At 55.0% G+C, this 24,106-nt stretch overlaps 1 protein-coding gene across 7 annotated transcripts in view; it reads right to left on the minus strand.

Moving 5' to 3' along the window:
* The window catches only part of TSPAN18 (tetraspanin 18), a 215,614-nt gene that overhangs the window by 23,981 nt on the left and 167,527 nt on the right, over positions 1 to 24,106 (minus strand). For 5 of the 7 annotated variants that reach the window (XM_027562592.1, XM_027562591.1, XM_027562590.1 and 2 more), the window contains 6 exons: positions 16,141 to 16,216; positions 11,031 to 11,103; positions 8,601 to 8,795; positions 2,273 to 2,347; positions 1,157 to 1,255; positions 424 to 606 (listed from right to left, as the gene is read on the minus strand). In XM_027562592.1, coding sequence (XP_027418393.1) covers positions 424 to 606; positions 1,157 to 1,255; positions 2,273 to 2,347; positions 8,601 to 8,795; positions 11,031 to 11,093 — 615 coding nt within the window. In that variant the 5' untranslated portion in view covers positions 11,094 to 11,103; positions 16,141 to 16,216. The remainder of the gene's footprint in view (positions 1 to 423; positions 607 to 1,156; positions 1,256 to 2,272; positions 2,348 to 8,600; positions 8,796 to 11,030; positions 11,104 to 16,140; positions 16,217 to 24,106) is intronic. The other 2 variants (XM_027562593.1, XM_027562595.1) reach the window with 1 other exon arrangement.

Consider the following 24,106-nt stretch of genomic DNA (forward strand, 5'->3'; position numbering starts at 1 on the left):
GGTGCTTCCACATGACAAATGTGAGTTCTCCCCAAATAAAATGCACCGCTGAGGAGGGGCCCTGCTGTGTAACTCTGGTTTTCATTCTTGAGACCTGCAGTACCAGAAACTCAGGGAGTGCTCTACTTGGAACACTGGAAAACTCCTAGTTACCCTTGAACCCCAGTCAAAATGCCCACTCCTCTGGTCTGCGACGCTGACGGACTGTCTGCCATTCTCATCCTTTAACCCCTTTGGCTGGCTCTCAGGGGCATGAATGGAGCCTTCCTTAGCTCCCGTTCAGGGGTCCCACATCACAGCCAACATTTCCACGGGATTCCCCGAATGCCTTCAGATCTTCTGGGCTCACATTGCCACCCACCCAACTTGGCCAGCCACTCCTGATGCACAGGTCTCCCTGCCAGGGGAAGCAGGGCCTGGTACCTGCTTGTTCAGGAACAGGTCCCTTCCCAGGAGGCATTCCTCTCTGCTCAGCAGGACCCCGTCCCGACTCTGGGGTTCTCTCCGGCAGCAGGCCTCTGGCACCTCATCACTGTCCAAAGTCAGGAGTCGGAAAACTGATGCATACTTAAAGTCTTCGGGCCCGTTGACCCCACAGCAACCAAACTAGGACAGAGCAGAGAGAAGAGGGGGATAGGAGCTGGAGCCAGGCATGAGAGTGAGGAGACAAACGCAAAGCCTGTCCACAGGCCACTGTGAGGCAGCGTAGTGGGGGGTAGTCATGATCCAAGTGGGAGCTGGCTCCACCTGCTGCTCCTGTGCAACCCCAGGAAAGCCACTCAGCCTCTCTGAGCCTCCAGTGTCCTCACGGTAAAATGAGAGTGCTGGCAACAATTCCTACTTCACCGGCGCTGAGCACTCAGTAAGTAGCTGCTATGGTTACCGCCACTGATGACAGTTACGATTGCTTGAGGACTCAAGACAGGGAGGGCGAACAGCTTTCACCCTGAGTTCGGACTGTGGCTGATGGGCAACGGCTGCCCAAGATGCTGTGCGGATGGATGCCGGTTCTGAGGCTGGGCCTGGGCTGGCAGATCAGTGCCTGATTGATTATTGATATCTGCATAGGCGCAGAGAGCAAGGCTCTGGAGGCCAGATAATGGCTCCCCTGGGCGTCAGGGCTCTGAGGGCTCAGAGCATCCCTGGGGCCACTCACCGTGATCATGACGGAGTTCCAGGTGGCGGAGAAGACGTCCGTGTCGTTGCTGCCCTGGTAGTGCTTGGTGAGCTCCTTGGTGAAGAATTCACGGGTGAGCTGGAGGCAGAGGGAGGGGCTGGACTGAGAGCCATGGCAGCTTGATACGGTGCCCCCTTCTCTGGCTTCTCCACTGATCTGCTCTGGGGGAGGGTGGGGGAAGGCCTCTGGGCCCTAGTGCCAGGGACCCTCCTTGTAAGCAGCTGACTTGGGGCGGGCCCTTGGGGCCCACCCCCTACCTCTAAGGACCTGTGGCCTCCCTGCATCATCAGATCCCCAGTATGAATGCGCAGACTACCCACACGGCCCTCAGCAAGCCACCGGGGAACCCCTCCACCAGTACTGCAGCCCTTTCCAGAGGGTGGCTGGTCCTCAGTTGGGGGCTCACCCCTCCTGCCGCTCCCTAACCCTGAGCTGTTCCTCAGACAGAGCCGAGAGGATGCGCTGTGTCCTGGGCCCTGAAGAAGCCACTGTGTGTGCAGCAAGCCGTCTCTGCAGAGCCACAGTTTCCAGAGACCCTTGGAAGTCATTGCTACCTTCAAAATACTCCTCGGAGGCCTGACCACCCTGCTCCCCTCTGCAGGGAAGGGTGGGGCCTTCGGTGGTTGGAGCCTCTGGGATAAGATGGTCTCTGGGGGTAAGTGGCCCAAACTGCATACTGCCAGGGCCTCATCCAGGAGGGCTCTGCCCTGTTCTCCTGCTTGGCACAGATTCTGCGTGGGGGCTGGGGGTGGGGTGGGGGGTGGGAAGCCTCTCCGACTATCCTTGGAATGACTACTGCTGGGCCAGTGCTGGGCAAGGCATAGAATGGAAGATTCTAGAGTCAGAGATGGGTTGCACCAGACACTTGGAAAGAGCGGAGACCCTTAAGGGCCCTCTGACTCTGACCTTCTGGAAAAGTCCTTGCAGGGACAGGCTCGCAGGTTTCTTTTGGGGCTGTGGGGCTTCACTGGGTGGGGTGGTGGGTTGTGATTGGAGCTGGAACGACTGGATGAGGGGACACTGACTCTCTGAGACCCTCTGGGGATGGAGGGGCTGGCCATGAATGGGCCGGGGCACACAAGGCCAGGTACGTACATTTCCCCTGAAGATGAAGGCCAGGATGGCTGCTGAGAGCTCTGCCAAGAAGATGATCAGGATGAACAAGAAGAACTGCAGAGAGAAGCAGGCAGACTTGTGAGTCCCGAGGGCAGGTAGGAAGGGGACAGCTGACCGCTCTCTGAGGCACCCTTCCATCTGTCACACGATGGCGGCAGCGTACCGATTTCGTAAGACTGAGGAACTCAACTGCCATAAACCAGACATCTTTGATCATAAACACCCCGACAATCCATCTTTGGAGCCAACAAAGTTGTAATACAAATATGGAACAAATAATCATACAGATATGCCTTCTGTGCAAATGGCACCCTTTAGAGGCCCCTTGTGCAGTGGGTGCTCTGAGCAACCGTACTTGGCAGCCCTTGAAGAAGATCGATGTTGAAACTTGTTTGGACCTCCTCCAGGTGGACTGTCCAAGTAGTGGGAATCCTGAAGTCCCTGGGGATCCCTGGCTGGCTGTCCTCACCCCATCAGGCCCAGGCCACCTCTCCCTGCCTGGCTGCCTCTCATTCCCATGGGTAGTGGGGGAAGTGATGTTACTTTTCAGCTGCAATAAAGGAGCATGATCGGAGGGAAGGTGGTATGTCTATCAAAATCTGAAAACCCAGGGGCTGGGAGTCTGGAATCTAACAGAGCGCCCCTCTGTGCTACTCTCTGCATGTCTCTATGTTGCCCAAACTTACCACGACACCTCTTGCCTCGGGCACCTCACACGCTGAGCTCCCTGGAAGGCCCTGCCCTTGCTTGCCCACCAGCATCCTGTTTTCCAGACTCGGTTCCTGGCTCCCCCACATCCCAGGGCCCTGCAGAAGTGTGCACCGCAGCCGCTGCATCCCCGCCGGGTCACCACCATCAGCTGGGATCCAGTGGGCAGTGCTCTCGAAGCCCAGACAGCACCGGTCTTGGTATACGGCTCTCCGATGAGTAAATGAATCCATGAGTGACCAGCTCGCCATAATGACCTTGCCATCTGCTATCTCCAGGCCCGGGCCATCATGGGCACTGCTGTGGGTGGATGGTTGTCGGCAGAAAGAAGAGGAAGCGGCCGTGCCCTCATCACTCAGCGTTGTCCCCCTGCACTGGGACAATCCTGGAGCTGTCAGCCCACCTGGAGACCCCCAGCAGGGCCCTGAAGCCCCAGCCGCACATGCATACGGCGACCCCGGGACCTGCTCCCTTGCTCGGGTCACAGTCCTCTGAGCTTCCAGTGCACACCGTGTGTGCCCAGGCTGGAAGGAAGCGAAGGGCCTGAGCTTGTCCTCAGCACTTCAGCACCGCCCCCCCATCCCCGCCCCGCCTCGCTTTGAAAGTCTTAAGACCTGGAGGCTTTTCTGGGCTCCAGGATTACATGGTGTTAGGATCCTCTGTTCTAGAATCAGAGGTCCCGCATTTATTTCCACTGTGCTGCTTGCCAGCTGGGCCAGCTCCGTCAGGTTCTACCGTGTCTGGGTTCCAGTTTCTCCATCAATAGAACAAGAGTGTTGATGGTCAGCAGCTGCTTTGCCAGGCTGCCCAGAGGCTTCAGTGAAATGACTCATGTAAGATCCATGCTTAGGTGTTAAGCGCTGCATGCCTGCGGGAGTGCATGAGCGCTAAGTCACTTCAGTTGTGTCCGACTCTTTGGGACCCTGTGACCTGTAGCCCACCAGGCTCCTCTGTCCATGGGATTGTCTCCAGGCAAGAATACTGGACTGGGTTGTCACGCCCTCCTCCAGGGGATCTTCCTGACCGAGGGATTGAACCTGCGTGTCTTAAGTCTCCTGTGTTGGCAAGCGGGGTCTTTAACAGCAGTGCCACCCAGGAAGCCCCAAGCGCTGGATAGATGATAGTTGTCGTGCGTTTTCCAGAGACCACCCACGCCAGTGCTTGTCTCCAGGAAGGCCACGCTCGCGCTTGATTCTGAGCCACCATCTGAGCCTTCCTCACGCTGTGCACGGCGCTGCACCCGCATTATCTCACTGATGCGGTGCTAAGTCCCCTGGAAAGCGCACGCACGCTCCCAGAGTGATGAGCACGTGGAGTTCATGAGCTCCGTCTCATCCATAGTTTATAACTTCTAAGCCAAGATCGATAGGCAGAGACAGCTCGGTCACATCACTGGGGTGGAAACCATTTCCGAGGCTGCTCTTTATGCCAGCCTGAGGACTGCCAGCAACTCCACCGAGAGGGCAGAGGGCAGGGTGGGGCTCCATGGAGACCTTGTGAAACAGAACCAGATGACCATCTGTCACCAGCCAAATGGAGGTGCCAGGAGCCCTGCCAGGGCCCTTCACCTCTTAACCCAAGGACCAGCTCGTGGAAGTGGAGGGGGATGGGATGGGCACTTCGGCCAAGGGCAGGCTGCCCAGGGTACAGGACGTCTTCTGTCACTCTCCTTTCCGGGTGGGGAGCTCTACCTCCCAGCTTCAGCCCTAGGTCACCCCACACAGCTGACTGCAGCGAGGCTGACTGCAGGTCTGCTTCCCGACCTGTCGGAACCAGAGCCCCAGGTTTTAAGACTCGGCTGGCCTGCAGGGTCTCTTGTGGATCAACACCAATCCTTTCGTTTTCAACTTATCAAACGCTTATATGTGCCAGGAAAACAGTTAAGCAAGATGTACATTTTCTTATTGAATGCTGATCAAAATATTATGGCTGGAAAGGCAGTATTATTGTCTCCAGCTTACATGTGAGGAACCTGAAGTTCAGAGACCTTAAGTGATGGACCCCAGGTCACACAGCCGGGAAGTGGCATGGCAGGGATAAGAACCAGGCTTTGCGGACTGCAGAGGCCAGGCCCTGCCCCACGCCTCCTCTCTGTCCCTTCGGTCCAGGCCCGTGTACTGAGCACATGCTCTGTGCCAGGTACTGTGCTAGGTCGTCGTTGTCCAGTCGCTAAGTCGTGTCCAACTCTTCTGCAATCCCATGGACTGTAGCCCGCCAGGCTCCTCTGTCCCTGGGACTACCCAGGCAAGAATACTGGAGTGAGTTGCCATTTCCTTCTCCAGGGGATCTTCCTGATCCGGGGATCAAACCCTCATCTGCTGCCTTGGCAGGTGGATTCCTTATCACTCTGAGCCACCCAGGAAGCCCACTGTGCTAGGTACCGATAAACAAATACAGACAAGGGCGATGTGATCCCCACTCTGGTGGAGTTTCCGCTGAGCCAAGATTCACGGTCCACGAAATGAAATTCACGGGATGAAAAGCATACGAGTCATGAGATGAGATGAAAAAACAAACCCGTAACTCATTGATGGGGAAAGCAGGTCTCCCCAGAGGAAGAGTGTCTGCAGATCTCCTGGCCACTGTTCCCGCCTGAAGCAGGGGCCCCCAAAAGCCTGGGCACGGAGCTGGTGACATGAGTGTAAGTCACCTGGAGGAAAGTGCAGGGCTGTGGGGCCAACATCAGTAACAAGGTCACTTCTGCCAGCATCTCCAGCATGAAGAATTGCCTCCGGCTTGACGAGATTACTACTGGTTATTTGAAGGGGGATCCCGCCTGGACCCAGCCACAGGGCTGATGCTTTCTGGGGCTCTCCCCAACCAGGGCCTTTCCCAGAGTGTGTTTCTCTTGGGTTATCTGACCTCATCCCATTTGCCTAAGGGCACACTTGCCAGCAATTCCTCAACATCAAATTTACAACGCTTTGCTTAGGATCAGGCGATTAATAAAGGGGTAAAAACTGCTATTTTGCCTACTTGTGAGCATTTCCAGACTTTTCTAACCCATCTGCCTACAATACATCTGCTTTTCGTTCTCATTTCTAATAATATTTACCAAATTTACATACTTGATGTACAATTCAGCTCGTTTTATCGCTTTTAAATTCGACTCTTCCCTTTTTGCTGTTCTCTTTTCCAATTTAGCATGCCTTGGTTATAAAATATTTTTAAAATGTGAAGCTTTCAATAAATGGGTTAGAAACATTCCTTGAACTGTTTATAGGTGAGCAGCTAGGCAAAAAGGGATGCCACAAAATGTCACCAATAGGCTGAAGTTGTCTTGTGGTCCATGAAAATGCTCTAGAATTGATCAACAGGACTGTTTGGAAAAAAATGTTTTAGAAAAGTAGGTCATTAGGTGACATTAGGGCCATGGCTCTTGGGCTAAGGGTCACCGGGGCCCCTCAGGGCTTAGCCTCCGAGCAGGGGCAGGGGTTGCCCAGTGATCTCCATCTCCAGGCCTCCTCTCTCTGGGGGCTTTGAGCCCCAGTTCCAGAGGGGACTGAAGTCATTCTCTTGGCTTCTCCCAAGACTAGTCTTTGCTTCTTCCCCGAAGGGTGACGAGACGGCTCAGGCTTCTTTAACGGCCAAGGATGGGTGAGACTCGGTGCTGGAACCACCCTGCGCAGCTGAGTCCAGGTTGGAAAAAAAAAGTGGTTCTTCTTACTTTTCAGGTCATGAATCAATCTGAAAACCTTGCAGAAGCTGTGGGGGCTCCAGAAACACGCAAGCACGCACACCACACACACAGAACACACAGGTATAGGCACACACAGAGGCCCTGACATAATATTTTGCATATAATTTTGGTTGAGTTTTGAACCACTTGAGTGCACTCCAGGTGAGGAGCCTCTGGACCAGTCCCTCTGAGACAGCAGACCCGGGTCCAAGCGTCCCCTGCCTTTGATCTGCACGGTGACCTCGGGTTGTGTGCCTTAGGCTTGTGACAGAGAGGAGAGTGGAGGGGACTGGATGAGAGGGAAGGGGAGGAGGAGAGGGGAGGCAGGGGAAGTCAAGGAAGTGGGGGGAAGGGAGAGAGGGGCAGAGACAAGGGGGCGTCCAGGAGAAGGAGAAGGAAGGGCAGCAGGAACAGAAACCAGGGGATCAAGAGGAAGGCAGAGAGACGGGAGACAGAGGCGGAGGAAGAGCTAGAAAAGAAGGGGAGAAGCAGACACGATGAGACTGGAGGGAGACTACAGAGGAGGAGGCGGAGACAGGGGAGACTTTAAGGTTTGGTGGGCAGACCGGCCACAACCAGGACTTAAGTCTGTCTCTGGGGAGAGCTGCAGCCAGTCCCCTCCTGGGTCTCAGCCTTCTCCCCTAGGCACTGGGGAGAGCGATGCCTCCTCCAGCTGGCAGGCTCTGAAGGAGCCACTTAACTGGAGAGGGCTTGTGAGGCCCCCAGGTTGCTCCTGGCCCAGAGCGCCAGCGTAGTTTCTATCTTGACTTCAGAGATGAGCCCGTTCATGCTGGATGAGCCCCAGACACCGAGGTGCAGGGTGGGCGGGTGATGGTGGCTTTGGGGTGTCCTGGGACCGTCCTCAGATCCTTTCAGAGTCCCAGGCTCCCCAAGCCCAGACCGCCGGCACCACTGGACACTGCACAGAGCTGTCCACCAGGGGGCGCTAGACGCCTTGCGAGGACGCATCGCTGACCGGCCCACGCCTCCCTATCACTTAACTCCTGACCCACCCGCCGGCTCGCTCGTGAGGCGAGTTTGCAAGTTGGCCCAGCTGCACAGCCAAGGTGGGCTGTTTTTAACTTCCCTTCCGGCAAGATTGCGCTCAACCCAGTTTTCCTAACCCTAAAGGCACAGGACCTGGGAGGGGAGGAAGCCCCATCACCAAGGCCGACAAGTAAGGAGAGAAAGGGCCACAGTCCATGTGAATACAGGGGGCCCGAGAAACGCAACATTCACTGCTGGTCTCGTTTGACTCCCGTCTACAGCCGTGTGAGTTGGCCTCTCACTTCACCAGCAGACGCTAAAGCTCAGAGAGGTTAAGAAACTAAACCAGAGTCACACTGTTATGAGACGGAGCAGGTCGCACACACAAACCCAGCTCATCCTCCTGGGCTCGCCCGCCCCTCCCCGCCCCGCAAGACTATGGATGGTCACTCAGCCCTCGATGCACCTATAGTGAGTGAATCACGTGGTCAGCAGGTCAAAGACCATTCATTTAATGAATAAAGGACCCACCGAGATCATATCACTTCCATTTTAGAAGGGGAAATGTGAAAGCTGAATGATTTATCCTATAGCGATCTTTGCTCTATTATCACGGAGTTGTATATTTGAGTTCTCAGAAGCAAGCAAGTCGAAAAGCATCATGAGTCAGTGCTCTCAGCTGACCCTGCTGTGGGGAAGCCTGGCCGTTCGGACCTGGAGGCTGAGGCCACCGCGTGCCTGGGGGCAGCTCACCCAGGCGGCAGGCAGGGGCCAGCATGGATGCATATGGCAAGGGTTGGTGGCTCTCCCGCTCCTGGAGGCCAGCCTACCTGGCTCAGACCCCAGTGTGAGTCCCCCCTAGTGTGGGTGCAGGGCTCTATCCACCCCCCTCCCCAGGGCACCCATGCATGGGGTGGGGGATGGGATACTCACAAACAGCAGCAGACACTTGTTCTCCCGGACGGCCCCGCAGCAGCCCAGGAAGCCGAGCAGAAAAAGCAGACCCCCCATGGCCAGGAGGATGTAGGCGCCCGTGATGAGCAGGGGGTTGGCGGCCACGATCTCCCGGAAGCCGGTGGGGTCCACCATGACCCAGATGCCGATGCCCAGCAAGCAGGCCCCGCCCAGCTGCTCCCCGGGGCCAGGCAGGACCATGGGGAAGACACGGGGAGACATGGTGGTTAGACACCCCACATACACACACCAGCTCTCTGCTGGAGGCCCTGGGGCAGAGGTGCCAAGTGAGCTGGGCAGAGACTCCCTCTGTGTTTTCCTCTGCTTTGAACTTCCCTCCTTAACTCTGACCTAGGGTGCATCACGCATCCTGCAGAGCCCATCTCTGACCAACACTCTACTTTGGGCTGCGAGGAACCATGTCCTGTAGAGTCTATCTGCCACGTTCATAGTCTCCTTAAGTGTTAGAGCCACTGGGCACTGAGGTCGTTCAGTCCAACCCTCTGATTCCACGCTGAGCCCCAGAGGGGGCCAACAATCCGCCGAAGGTCACACAGTAGGTTCATAGCAGAGCCAGGGCTGAGCCCCAGGTCCCCCCGACTCCAGCCCCAAGATGCTCCCCAAGTTCGTGAACGTGCTCTGACGCCTATGCTGGGAAAACACAGACCGAAGCCATCCTGGTTGTCCGCACAGGAGCTCTCAGTCGGGGCGGGCTCCCCACTCTCAAATCCGCTCCTAGAAAGCCTTCTTGTTCATGACTTCCTCTCCACGGTCCGCCTCTCCATGCCTCACTTATCTCTGGAGACAGGCAGCTTAGTCCAGAGAAAGGGCTGTGCCATGCGTTCGCTGTGAGACCTTGGTCAAGTGCCTTAACCTCTCTGAGCCCTAGCTTCCTCATGGTTAGACGAAGATACCGTTTCCCACCTCCCAAGGACCTGAAGGTGCCTAGCAGGGTTCAACAGACATCATTCCATTGGTCTTGGGCACAGACCAGTCTTGGAAACAGATCTGTTGCAGGAGAAATCATCTGGCATCATGGACTTCAAAGACTGGGAAGTGCTTGAAATCTCCGTGTGGTGGGAAGACCAGAGGAATGATGCAAAATGATGCAGAACTGCCGGCTCACAGACAGGGTCTGTAAGCAGGGGAAGAGCTGGATGGTTTGGGGCAAAAGATGGTCCTTTCAGATGCAGTGGAGGGAGGGGTGGGGCGCAGAGGCCCGGGGGACCTGGGCGCAGCCAACAACAGAAGCAACATTTTGCCGTCTGCGGTGGCCTGCCTTTCTCCCTGGTTTTCCCCCAAAACCTCCAGGAAAACCTGTGTCCCTTCCTCACGGCTGTTGGAGGTGTGGGAGTTTAACAGTTGCATGCTGAGTTCTGCTTCAAGGGGGGCTCAGGCACAGACTGAGCGGCCCAGGGTCATCCCAGTTGGAAGTTGGGTCTAGAGTTCAAGTGTGTGGAGTTGCCTGCTCTTCAGAATTACGGGCACGGGAAGGAAATCCAGGAAAGGTCTGAAGAGTACACAGAATAGATGGAGACAGACAGACAGAGTCAGTCTTGACTGGAAGGGGCCTCTCCTTCCTAGTGACCCTGCCCTGGCGGACTTCAGTGGGTCTTTACTCATCCAGGTCTTGGCTGCACTAAGGTCAAAGGTTGAGGTGGGGTCACGTGATGAGTGTGGCTCTGCTCCCGGGAGAGGCCATAGGTCTGAGCAGAGCAGGTGGGCTGTGGCAGGGTGCCGGCCTGGCCCCCTGAGCCCTTGGGGACTCTGTCCTTTCATGTATAGAATCCATAAGTTGGATGGAGCTGATACATTCCAGGCACTTCCTAAACTAATCTTGCTTCCTTTTCAAAGAATCTGTTGAGGTGGAAGATTAAGGGATGACGATACTGAGGTTCAGGGAGGCGGTATGTATTGTAGATGACACAGTGGGTGAGGCGCAGAGTTGGGCTGTGAACCCAGGTGTCTCAGACCCAGAGAGGTTTCAGACTGCATCAGACTGCCTCACATCCACTTCACTCCGCTGTCCACAACTGCTCAGGGGGTCAGGGCTTCATGGCGGCTCCTGCTACCTCTGATCATCTCCACCTTCCCTTTCACCTGAACTCCCTAAGAGGGGTCAGACCCCAGGATAGTAGCCGGGGCTAAAGCCTCTGCCCCCTTTCTTTTAGAACAGCTGAACTATACCGGGGCTGTGCAAAACGTCTCTCCTGTGATGGCAGGCTCTCCGAGTGGGGTGGGCACTACTCGGGGTCTCCCCACCACGAACCCCCAGCCAGGCAGGTAGGGCAGCTTCTAGCACTGACCCCTGGACCTCAGCCCAACGTGACTCTTCCCAAGCATCAGTCAGTTCTCCCCCACCCCACAGAGGCCTGGGGAGAACCCCAGACACGTTCCAGGAATACTCACAAATATGAAGAAATTGAACACGAACATCAGATACTTCATGCAGCTCAGACAGTCGCCTTCCATGGTGATCCCGCTGCAAAACAGCAAGGCCCCTTCAGTCCTCTCACTGGAGGACCCCATCCAGAAAGAACCCTTGCCCGTCCTCTGACTCCTCCCCCTCGGGGTGTCCCAGCGGGCAGTCTGCCTCTGGAGCCAATAGGGGAAGAGAACAGTTGATCACAGTTTCCTCATCACAGGGCTTTGTCCTGGGGGCTGGAGTTAGGAATGAGGACTTGTGACCCAGCCAGCCTGGGTTTTCTACCATTCAAGTGCTGCGTGGTCTCAGGCAAACGGGGGCTTCCCAGGTGGCGCTAGTGGTAAAGAACCCGCCTGCCAATGCAGGAGACATAAGAGATGAGGGTTCAGTCCCTGGGTCGGGAAGATCCCCTGGAGGAGGGCAGGGCAACCCACTCCAGTATTCTCGGTGGAGAATCCCATGGACAGAGGAGCCTGGCAGACTATGGTGCATAGAGTTGCAAAGAGTCAGACACGACTGCAGCGACTTAGCACGCACGCATTCACTCAGGCAGATGACGTCACCTCTCTCAGTCCTGCTTGCTCCAAGTTGAAAAGGGAGATTAAAAACAGAAGCTTCCTCCCCAGCAGTTTTGGGAGGATTAACTGGAATAACGCATAAACATGCTTAGCACCACGGGGCGGACCCTCAGAGGTATGACGTCATGATGTTACTTGATTGCAGGCGTGAGCCTTCCGTTTGATAGATGAGAAACTAAGGCTCAGAGCCATGAGGGACTTGCGGAGGTCGTGGAGCAGGAGCAGGACCCAGGCCTGACAAACTTCCTGCCACCCCACATGCCCTCTGACCAGAAGGCCCTGCCCCGGGGGGGAAGCAGTGTTACAGGGAAAGAGCTGCTGGCGCTTCCCGGGGCCTCAAGTCCCCAGACGCTCCCCCCACCCTGACCACCTCCATCATGAGACCTACAGCATCCCACCTCCCCCTGGAGCCTCCCTGGTCCCTATGGACTCGTCAGCACGTCCATGGTAGCCGGATGGACCACTGAATACAATTCTATTCTGCCAGCATTTTTTGTGCAACGACTTGATGCCAGGCACTGCAGCTTGAAAACAAGCCTTCCCCTGTGCCCGGGGGAAGCAGATGGCATCTGCTGTTACAAGTCAGCCTTCAAGGTGCACATAAGTCATGGTCCTGTGCAGTACACCATATTCAGTATTCCCAGGCTTTCTTTCTGACAGCCCTGGGCAGAGGACGGCAGGCCCAGGAGGATCCTTGTTCCAGGCCCTGTCCTTCCAGCAGCCAGCAGAAGGCTGAGATGCAGTGGGGACCTGTGGGTATGGCAGGCCTGTGTAGCTAGCATCTCTAGGTCCATGCCATGCCCATCAGTTGTTAAACCATCATCCCTGGCAATTGATCATCCTTTTCTCTTGCATCATCTCCAAGCCCAGGCTCTCTACCTCCAGAACAGGTCCCCAGACCAAGCCAGCCACCCTCGTCCAGCTCCTCCATCTCTGACCTTCTAGAAGCAGCATCTAACCTACGTCTAAACACGACAGTTCCAAGCAGGGTCTCTGAAGCCAGACATACCTGGGCTCCGACCCTGGCTCTTCACACCTCTCTACCTCTGTGTCTGGTAAATGATGGAACCTCTTAGAGCCTCAGTTTCTTCATCCATGTAAGTGGGTATTTAGGACCTACATCGTGGCATGTCGTGAGGATTAAATGAGACATCCTACTTCAGGGCTCCCCACAGAACCTGCTTCAGCGAGGGGTGGACAGCTCTTACCAGGAACACACCTAACTTGACAGTCACAGGTGACTCACTGGGCTCTTGTGGCCCATGAGATCAGCACCCCAGGATAATGACCTGCACCCCAGGCACTGCATGCTGACCCCTCTCCCTTGGGCACTTGGCCGATGCAACTCCACACATCTGCTGAGACCCCGTGCTCCTTGGACAGGGGGAAGAAGACAGGAAAGAGCAGTCACTGAGGACAGAGTCCTTGCCAGCCACACGCCAGCTCCAGGAAGTGACTGCCCTGAATCTTTCAACAGTGTCATGGGCAGGAAGCACCGTGTTCGTTTCAGAGGTGAGGACACTGAGGCTCAGGGCAGCGAGGTGGCCTCAACCTCCTGGAGCTTGTGAGTGGGCCCCTCATCCCACTCCACATCCTGCGCTCTCCCTGTCCCAGGGGCTGGTGATCGGGCACACAGAAGGGCAGAAGGAGCCCTGGACTGGGAGCCGGGAGCCCCAAGCTCCAGCTCTGCAAGTCACTTCTCTCCACCTCAGCGTCTCCATCTGCAAAATGATGGAGAAGGAGTTTGACGGCCTGTGAGCTCCTGCCATCAGGTTCTGACTTGGACGGGCCTTTGGAGGGCAGGAGGGACCGCCCCTGTGAGATGCTGAGAGAGTCTGCAGGAGGCAGGGCTCTGGGGCCCCGTCCTCTGCCCACCCAGGCAAAGCCTAGTCCCCAGGGTCGGATCTGGCTTCAGCTGGCTCTGACTGTTTAGCAATTAAGGTGCATAATAAACATAGCAGCTCATAAACGGGCTACCTGTATTTATTATGTATCATGTTCATTAGAGATTACATCTAATGAGCAGCTTGTGGAGTGCTGGGCTCCCAGACGAATGCAATAAAATAAGACGTGTCTCCTGGGAAGAGCCTCTGACCAAGGTGAGGAAGGTAGAGGGAGAGATGATGTGAGATGGAGGGTGGATGGAGGCGGGGGGGCCTGGGCCCAGCTCCAGGGCAGGGAACTGAGTGGACAGAGGGCTTGGGAGCCTGACAGAGGACCACGTCCCAGCTCGGCCAGGCCCAGCTGGTGGCCTCGAGCAAGTTCTTGTACTGCGTGCATCTGCGTTTCCTCGGCTTTAAAATTAGTATAAAAATAATGCCTTCCTCATAATGCATGGAAAATACAGACCACAGAGCTTGGTGCAGGTAGACGGTAACAGCGCAGTGAGCAACATCCGGCTCCCCTGGAGTCTTACTATGTGCCAAGGAACATGCACAGCCTCATTTAGTCTTCCTAAAGCTCCTGGAGGTAGGCAGTGTCATTGCCCTTGCTTCAGGTGAGGGAATTACGCCTCCGAGGAGTCACTTGTCTAAGGTCGCACAGCATGGAAATGCCTGAGCCAGGGTTTGAACCAGGTCTGTCTTAATCTAGAACCACAGCTCTTTTTTTTTTTTTTTAAGTTAATTTTTATTTATTTGGCTGTGCCAGGTTCTAGTTGCAGCACGTGGTATCTTTTAATCTCGGCATGCAGACTCTCAGCTGTGGTGTGTGGAATCTAGTTCCCTGACCGGGGATTGAACCCGGGCCCCCTGCATTGGGAACATGAAGTCCCAGTTACTGGACGACCAGGAAAGTCCCTGGAACCACAGCTTTTAATCCTAGTTTTCAATGAATGCTAATCCCCTTGCCACATTCATCCATTTTTCTCCCAAATTCAGGCCTGTCTTCACACCTCCTCTGCCCAAGTACTCAGTCATGTCCAACTCTTTTGCGACCCCATGGACTTTGGCCTGCCAGGCTCCTCTGTCCATGAGATTTCCCAGGCAAAAATACTGCAGCGGGTTGTCATTTTATACGCCAGGCAATCTTCCTGGCCCAGGGATCGAACCCGTGTCTCTTGTGGTTCTCACACTGGGTTCCTCTAGGCTAGCAATCTCCTAGAGCCATTTTCAGGATTTTAGGTAACATCTCAGAAATCATCCCCTCAGCACCAGCTAACTCATGGGGCAAGTGTCTGGTTTTGGAGCAATTCAACCACCCAGGCTGGGAACCCTATTTCTCAGCTTGTTCAGAAGTCCTATGTACCAGGTACATATGAGGCCACAGTTAAGAAGAAACATACTTGGTAAATGATGACTTGGTAAAGGCAGTGCTGATTGGCCAAAAAAGTCCTTTAAATCTTGGGGCCCAGAAAGATGAAATGCAAGAGTCAGTATCACAGGTAAACTTGACCTTGCATGTGCGTGGTCAGTTGTTCGGTTGTGTCCAACTCTTCGCGACCCCATGGACTGTAGCCCACCAGGCTCCTCTGTCCATGGAGTTTTCCAGGCAAGAATACTGGCGTGGGTTGCTATTGCCTTCTCCAGGGGATCTTCCTGACCCAGGGATCAAGCCTGCATCTCTCACATCTCCTGCATTTTGTGCTTAGTCGCTCAGTCGTGTCTGACCCTTTGCCACCAGGCTTCTCTGTCCCTGGGAGTCCCCAGGCAAGAACAGTGGTGTGGGTTGCCATTTCCTACTCCAATCTCCTGCATTGGTCTCCTGCGTTGGTAGGCGGATTCTTTACCACTGCACCACTCATGAACTCAAGTCTCACAGGTGCTGGGACGGCAGTTGAGGTGCTGTGGACCTGGCTGCCCTTCCACCAGGGTGCCTGCCCCAGGGTGAGCCTGAGTGGGAGCTGTGGACTTGCTGCCATGGGTCTCATAGTCTCAAGGCTCTTGTGCCTGTCACAACGCCTCCTGCTCCGGGACACTGAGGCTTCCCAGCTCATGCAACTGGCTGTTTCATGCATGACAAAGCCAAACGTGGAACTATAATGTGACACTTCTGTCTGTGTAATAACCGATTTAGAGTCCAGCCCTTGCATAACTTACGTCACCGTGGAAATGGGAAAACAGACTGCAAAAGGGAAAGGAGGTGTAGCCAAGTTAGAAAACCAATTAGTGTGGGGTCTGGGCCTGGAGACCTGTTTCTTAAAGCCTAGGCCAGTGCCTGTGGCTCTTCTCCATTTTACTTATTTCTTTTGGTGGCACACACCTGCCCATATTAGAATGTTCCCAGCGTCCAGAGCAGTGTCTGGCGCGTGTTAAGTCCTCAATTTCTCTGGATGAAGGAATGAATGGAGAGTGGGAAAAGAGAAAACAGACAGAGAGAACAATAGAAACTCAGTAAATCAGAGAGATCGGCAAAGCCAGGAAGAGAGGGGAAGATGGAGAAAGACAAGGTGAGGTACAGGGAACGAGAGACGGCAGGAAGGGGTCCAGGAAAGGGCAGACTGAGAGCTTATGGGGAGACGGGGTGGAGTCAGGGATACAGCAGGTGCAGGGAGAGGGCACGGGGAGCAGTTACTGACTTGTCACCTGGACAGTTCTTCCGACGTCGGCAGGACAGCGTCTCCTGGTCAGTATCCCTTATTGGCCCAGCTTGTCCTGTAAGAGAAAATACTCAATTACTCTAGAAATAAGGAGCAGCCACTTTTGAGAAGCTGCACATGAACACCTGCCCGCCCTTCAGACACACACATTCAGGGCAAGTGCCTTGCTGATCTGGGCCCATTAGTGCTGATGAAAAGCTCTCGGCACCTGGGGCCCTGCAGCTGGGGAGGCCGGCACGCCGCGCCCGCCTTCTGCCCGCATGGCAGCTGCCGGGTGCCCTCACTGGGGCTGCGAGGGGAACCTCATCTCCAAGAGACTCGCGGTTTCTGGCATAGGCTTCATCCCTGCTGACACACTGCTGCACGTGGCGGATGAACCGGGAGGAGGGGTGGGGGGCCCATACCCTGGGATGCAACCTGGCTGCTCCCTGGGCATCTGCAGTGATGCCCCAGCAGAGAGAGAGAGAGCCAGCCGGGCCCTGTAAATCCAACACCCTCCCCAGAAACCCTGACTCCCAGGGGGAGAGAAATTTGACGCTGGAAAGGGTTCCTTAGCTTTGCCTAAGGATTTGCCAGAAGGCTCCTTTAGCTTGCCAGCTCCCAGCAGTGGAAATGAGGGCGTGGTTTCAGCAGTCACGGGGGCCCATACGGAGACGCCTGGCCGATCACACGTGTGGGGAATTCCACAGCTGCTCCTGCTCAAACACTGGGCTGGAGGACACTGCCAGGGAAAATCAAGGCCTGGGGTGCTTGGGCTGCACGGGCATCCCCGTGGGCAGGAAGCGGGGATTTCTGGGCTTCGGGTACCAGTTCAGATTCCTTTCCAGTCTCATCAGTGGTGGCGGGGGTTGGGCTGTAGACAAAAGATTCCTCTCTGTCCATCCATCCATCCATCCATCCATCCATCCATCTACTAGGTTGGCCATAAGATGTTATGGAAAAACTTGGATGAACTTTTTGGCCAACACAACACATCCCTTCCTCTCTCCTTCCATTTATCCCTCCCTCCATCCATCCACCCATCTACTCTGCGCTGGGTGCTGTGTTAGGGAGTAGAGATGCAAATAAGCGTGAACTCACACTTGGGTGGTGGTCAGGGTAGGAGATTGGAGGGGGCAAGGGAAGGGCTGACAATAGGGCTGGGGACCACAGGAAGGACGACAAACTCCCCTGGGGTAACTCCACTGGGGGCAGTTGGGGAGCCTTTAGTTGGGAAGGGGATGGTGCAGGGGAGTAGGTTGGGAGGGAGTGTAGAGGTGGCGATGGGCAGATGGGAAGGAAGGCAGGAAAAGGGGCCTCCCTCCTGGAGCTCTCGGAGGCCCTGGGAGTTGGTACTCTGCCCTAAACATAAATGTGTGGAAAGTTCTTCAGCCACCTTCCTTGGTATCTGCTGTATGACTTTAGGCTACACGGTTACATGCATGAGCTCATTAGATGCCAAGAACAAGCCTAGGAAGTAAATATCTTACCATCGTCCTCATTTTACAATGGAAACTGAGACCTGGAGAAGGAAGCGACTTGTCCAGCATCACACAGCTAGTAAGTTACGGACCAGGGATCCACACCCAGGAATCAGAATCAAAACTAGCCTTCGTGGACAGGGCTGTACATCCACCCACGTGATTATGGTGAGTCCTCATGACAGCCTTGGAAGGTGGATTATTGCCCCATTTTATAGAAGGAAGTTGAGCCTTAGAAATTTAAGTGGCAAAGCTGAGTATCCTCCTGAGATTTCTAGGCTCTTTCTCCTAGAAACTCCAGGCAAGATGTTAGAAAAACTGTGTTGGGGGCAGGAGTTAGGAAGAGGCCAGAAACCAGCCCCATCTGAGCAGTGAGGGGTCCCCTGAGATTGGCCCTGGGGGTGTGGCGAAGGGAGGACATTGTCACTACCAGGTAGGAGCCTGCTACCCAGGTGGACATCTGCGGTGAGATACCCCCGGGTCTAGGCAGGGGCCAAGGACGTTTGGGCTGGAACTCTGTCCCTGGGTGGCTTACTGGGCAAGATGAAGCCAACTTCATTTCCCCTTAAAACTCAGGTTTCTGCAGCCTTAAGAAGGGGAGCTCTAAAGTCTAGTTCAGGGGTTGCATCCCACGCCTGACCTCAGGGCTCAGGGAAGCAGAAGGGGGTCATAGTTTTCTCTTATCCCTGTCCTTCCCCTGCCCCATCCCAGCCTGTGCGCCAATATCACCGTTTTCTGGCCAGCATCTCAGGCTGGTGGTTGTTCTGGGTGTGATGTGACCCACCTTCCTCTGGACACTGAGGCTGGGAGGAAGGCCTGGGTGATGCAGAAGGCACCCCCCACCCCAGGGGCAGGGAGGAGGTGTTGATCTCTGCATGCATCTCTGACATCTCCTGCCCTCCTCTTTGCCAGGATGCCCCCTCCCCAGCTGTTTTCTGACACAGCGGAGATCTGCTCTAAGGGGAAAGGATGGCCTGGGAGAGGCCCGCCCCGCTCAGCCATCACCGCTGCCTCTGCATAGCCTGGGACGGCCCCTGCCTCGGCCAGCTCCCTGGAGGCCTTCGGAAAGGCACTGCCCTCCCTGAGATGCTGGGTTCTCCTCTGAAAACTGTGATTCTCAACTTTGAAGCCGGAGGTGGTTGTAAGAATTTGTGCAGTGAAGCACATGGAATGAAGTGATATGACATGAAAACACGTGGAGAACCGCAAAGCCCTGCTCCCAGGAGGAGTTATTATCAGCATTCTCATATATTGAAAATAGGTGGATGCCCAGACCGTGTTCGCCAGTTATCCATGGAGGTAGGTGTGGGGCAGACCATGGACATCTGGCTTGGTCAGTAGGGATATATATATATATATATCTTTCCTCTTAGTGGCCCCAAAGTCAACTTTGTTGCTTCAATTTTGTGGTAACTGAACCTCATAATAACTGGTAGTATTGAGCATTTACCATGTATCAGACTCTGCTAAGCATTTCTCCCACATTCTTTTATTCAATCTTCATATAGGAGGTGGGTATCATTGTTAACCCATTTTACAGATGAGGAAACTGAGGCTCAGAGGATATAATTAACTGGCCTGGAATTTTAATCACATGTTTAGTAAGACTTGGCTATGAGTCAAGCCTAAGTCTGCTAGACTCCAAACCAGAGCTTCCGATAAGGTCCATGGACTTGGCTTGCCAGAAAGAAGGAGTGCGATGCCTCTGTCTCCAAAGTTTCTAGCCCAGTGCCGTCAGCCCAGAGTCAGGCAACCAGGCGAGCGCATCCCAGGGACCGGCTAGCATCCTCCCCCGTGCCAGCTGCAGGCCTCTGGGGGATGACCCCGTGCTGCCATCCTGTGACAGATGGGAGCCCCGAGGCCCAGAGAGGGGCAGACGCGGGGCGAGGTCATGCAGCACTGCTGTGTTCTCCTCTGCAGGCGCCGGCCTGGGCCAGACAGCTTTATTCATCTTCCCGCTCCCACTGCCCCGAGACGGCCACTCAGTTCCATCTGCACGGAGCAGGCCCAGGAGCGGTTCTTTGATGAAGAAGAACAGCTCAGTTCATAAATCACTCCTTTTATTTTCACCGCCTCTAGCCCCCCGGGCGTGCTTTCTGGAGAGAGGGAAAAGAAAGCACGTGGACAGACAGGGCAAAACCCGCATCGGAGGAAGCAAAGGTAGGTCTGCTTTGGGCTGGTGGGAGCCAAGAAACGTCTTGTATTCACTCCTGCCAGGTGAGGGCCTGTGGTGCCGGGTGGAGCCTCTGGGAGTCCCAGGGGACCAGCCTCACCTGGGTCTCAACCAGTGCCCTTGCCTCCAGCAAGCTGGGAGGCCTGGACCAGCCTCCTCATCACCTGAGCCTCCATGGATGGCTTCACCTCTGAGACGGGCATTCTCACACCTAACTCCCAGGCTCAGTGCGTGGATTCAAAGAGATAGTGTCGGTAAAAGCATTTTAGCGTTCCTTCCTTCCTGTGTGTTTATGCCAGCACTGGGCTGGGTCCAAGACACAGAGGCCAGCAGCTTCCCTCCTGCAAGGACTCGAGTCTACTGAGAATGAATAACCTGGTACTCAGAACTGTTAACAGCCACAGGGACCACGAGCATGCCGGGCAGGAAGGGAAACTAGCACTGACTGACTGCCTTAGGGGTGACAGGGGGTGTGACAAGGGCAGCCTGGAAGCCTGGGGGCCCTGTGTGGGGAGCACACACATTTTTGTTGGCAGGGACCAACATTTTTGAGCCTCTGCAGGGTATTGCGTCCTGGGCATTCACCTATAATGAGTGACCTTACTTGATCCTCCAAAGAGATCTGCAAATTAGATGAATTGCCATTGTTCCCTTTTACAGAAGAGGAAACTAAGGCCCCAGGGGGCTTGAAAACCCTTAGAGCCAGAACTGACTCAAGTCTGCCTGACTCTAGGACCCCTGTGTTCCTTCTTTAGGACATGGGACTCAGGCTTAGGGGAAAAAAAAAGGAAGGCAGTATTTCCCTGGCAGTCCAATCCCTTCAGGCCACAGGTTCGATCCCTGGTTAGGGAACGAGAGCCCATTTGCTGAGTCGCCTGGCCAAAAAAGAAAAAAACAAACGTAAGGACTTGGGGCTGAGACTTGCTGGAATAACAATGATGCTTGTCATCAGGTTCCAAGCCGAGGGGGGAGGAACTTATTTGCTCACTGGTGGTGCTTGCTGTGCTTCATCTCTAGACAGACGGTCTCATAAGCAATTGGCCCCAAATCCTGGCGTACTTGGTGAATGGCACAGACATGGGGACATGGACACAGCTGATGGGGGGTAACATCTAATTAGGCTCCTGGAGGCAGAGCCTGTGGTGGATGTAGCAGATCCTGAGTGACAGCCTTCCCCGGCCTGCACTCACTGACTCTTGAATGCTGAGGAAGCAGAGTGGCTGCAGCATCTTGGAGAGCACAGTCTCTGATCTGGGAGCTTAACCAGCTCTGGGCACTCTGTGTTCCTGCCACGAGCCCTCTGCTCTGCCTTCGGAGGATCTTCAGAGAAGGAAGCCTTAGTGACTCCAATTCTCTCTTTTCACACCAGGGGCATGTGGAGGCCCAGAGAGGGGCAGGGTCTGGTCCAAAGTCACACAGCAGGGCCAGAACTAGGAACTCCTGATTTTAAGCCCCCTGCTCTGCCCACCTGGGGCTACTGGTAAAGAAGCCACCTGCTGATGTAAGAAATTTAAGAGATGTAGGTTTGATCCCTGGGTTGGGAAGATCCCCTGGAGAAGGAAATGGCTACCCACTCCAGCGTTCTTGCCTGGAGAATCCCATGGACAGAGGAGCCTGGCGGGCTGCAGTCCATGGGGTTGCAAAGAGTCGGACACTGCTGAAGAGACTTAGCAGCACACATACCCTTCCCATCATTCAAGGCAGCCTCCTGAGACTAACATCTTAATTTATTTTGACTTCAGAGAGCATTTTACACACACTATTTCTCAATCACCTGGGAGATAGGCACTCCTGCTTTATAGAAGAGGAAACTGAGGCCTGCAGAGATGAAACCCCTGGCCCGAGGTTGAGGAAATTTCTGGGGCAACAAAGCAGGATCCCCATCCTTCTGCCCTGGTCATCCTTCAGAGGCGTGGCCCAGGGACTTTGGGCGGTCGGTCCCCAGAGTGGCCCTTGCTACAATCCTTGTCTCCTGCCCCACGGACCTGACCTGGACTCAGAACCACAGAAGGCGCTCATCTCTGACAGTTGCTGGGACAGGGCCATGGCTCCATCTTCCTGCCTTTGCACTTGGGACAACTCCGTGCAAAGGCCTCTGGGAAGGCTCTGTACCCTCTACCAAAGGCAGGTAGGCAGCCTGGCTGCTTCCGTGGAATTCAGAAAGCGTCTACCCCAGGGCCCGCGGGATGGGCAAAGAACAAACTCCCTCCCAGACAAACATTACTCTTGTGGTAATTTACATCAGAAAGCATTTCATTCATGTAGACTGTCTCTCATTCATTCTCCGTTTAGTGAGCACTGCAGGTCTTTGGAGTAACCCACAGCCCTGTGGGACGAGGTGCTGCGAAGTGTCACTGTGTCCCCAGACTCTGGCAGCCGTCTTCCCCATGTGGGTTTTCCCTGCCCAGCCTGGCTCATGTGTGGCTTCTGTTAACACCTCTGCTTCCCCTCCTTGAGTCCTCTTATTCTCTAGGGCACCTCCTGGAAGCTTGTATTAAACTTTGTGCTACCCAGAGCCTGCATCTAGTTAACTCTTCCTGTATACCTGGCCTTGAACTAACAGCATACAGATCCTCACAAGAGTCCTAGGAGGTGGGTCTGCTCCCCCACTGACCTGTGATTGAACCGGGCTCAGAGACAGTGAGCAGCCTGCCTTAGGGATTCCCCTGGCCTGATCCTAAAGTTAAGCTCTTTCCCCCCACCCCTGCATAAAATAAGATACATGGAATTAAACCAATTATATTAAATAATGTTATCAAAATATTTTCAAAATGTTTGTAATACGCAAATACCTCTTTATTAACTCATTAAATCCAAGACCTAGTGATAGGTTTGACAGCTATTGTAATTTCAAAAGATCTGCAACAGTTCAGGGGCGATGTGAAAATATCTGCTTCCACCTATTGATGACAATATTATGAGTACAGCTAATAATACTACAGCTTGTTGCCTGAGCTCACAGAGGACGAGATGGTCGGATGGTGTCACTGACTCAATGGACCTGAGTTTGAGCAAACTCCGGGAGATGGTGAAGGACAGGGAAGCCTGGTGTGCTGCAGTACACGGGGTCGAGAAGAGTTGGACACGACTGAGCGACTGAACGACAACAACAATAGTAAAAGGATATGCTCAATGTCAGGTAAATGTTAGTGAAAGTAAAGAGATAATGTTTCCCCCAAGCTCACCAGTTTCTCGAGTTCCATGTGATCTGTGGACCCTGGGACGGGAAGTCCTGTCTTAGACGTAGATCATCCCTGACAGTGACGCCCTCCCTGTCTGTAGCTCATTAATCCAGTTTGTTACTTCTGATCTCCATCCCCCCCGCGCCCCTCCCCCCCAGACAGAGGCTGCCCTCTCCCCTCAGCCCCTGCCCCCAGCAGAGGGGCAGCGAGTCCACAGCAGGAGCAGGTGGGACCGCAGGGGCAGGGCAGAGGCGGCGGGTGGGATGGAAGAATCAGAATCCTAAACTGACCATAGCTGAATGTGGCCGCCTTCCCGCTGGGAGCAGACCCAGCCAGCGGGGGTGGAAGGGGCGGCCAGGGAGCCAGCCTGTCTGAGAAGCCCCTGGGGAATTTGTTAATAAGCCCTCAAACGTCCAGGGTCCAGCCCTGAGATTTGGATTCTGCGTTTTCCAGGAGGGGCCTACCCCTAGGCCTTTCCTTTGGATCCATCCCTGGGGGCGTCTACACTGTCAGGTTCAAAGACCTCAAGGTGAGAGTCCCTCCTCCCCCCCAGCTCTATCCGGGATGCTGGGGCCCCAGGCCAGCTGAAAATCATGCTCCCCAAATCTAGAAGGGTATCGGTGCAACCAGCCAATGGCCGTCTTGACATAGATCATCCCTGGCAGTGACGCCCTCCCTGTCTGTAGCTCGTTAATCCAGTTTGTTACTGCTGATCTCCATCTCCCCCCTGCGCCCCTCCTCCCCTCCCCCCTAGACAGAGGATGCCCTCTCCCCTCAGCCCCTGCCCCAGCAGAGGGGCAGCAAGTCCACAGCAGGAGCAGGTGGGACCACAGGGGCAGGGCAGAGGCGGGGGGCTGCCGTTCGATGCCCAGCGTCCCTCCTCCATCACCGTGGGCAGCCGCAGCCCAGGTTCCCCGACATGACCCAGCATCCAGCTCGTGGCTCCTGGCCCCCTCTGGGCCTCCTACTCGCCCCCTCCCCTTCACGGAGAAGCGGACAATGATTCCGCACCACTGGCCTCTGACTGGGACTAGCCAGCACGTGTCTGGAGCGTCTGGAGTGGAGATGTTAATTCTCTGGAAATCCTCCTGCCTTTGGAGAGAACCTGGGGCTGGGGTGGGAGGCAGCAG

The sequence above is a fragment of the Bos indicus x Bos taurus genome, chromosome 15 (assembly GCF_003369695.1).
Source record: "Bos indicus x Bos taurus breed Angus x Brahman F1 hybrid chromosome 15, Bos_hybrid_MaternalHap_v2.0, whole genome shotgun sequence".
Lineage (NCBI taxonomy): Eukaryota > Metazoa > Chordata > Mammalia > Artiodactyla > Bovidae > Bos > Bos indicus x Bos taurus.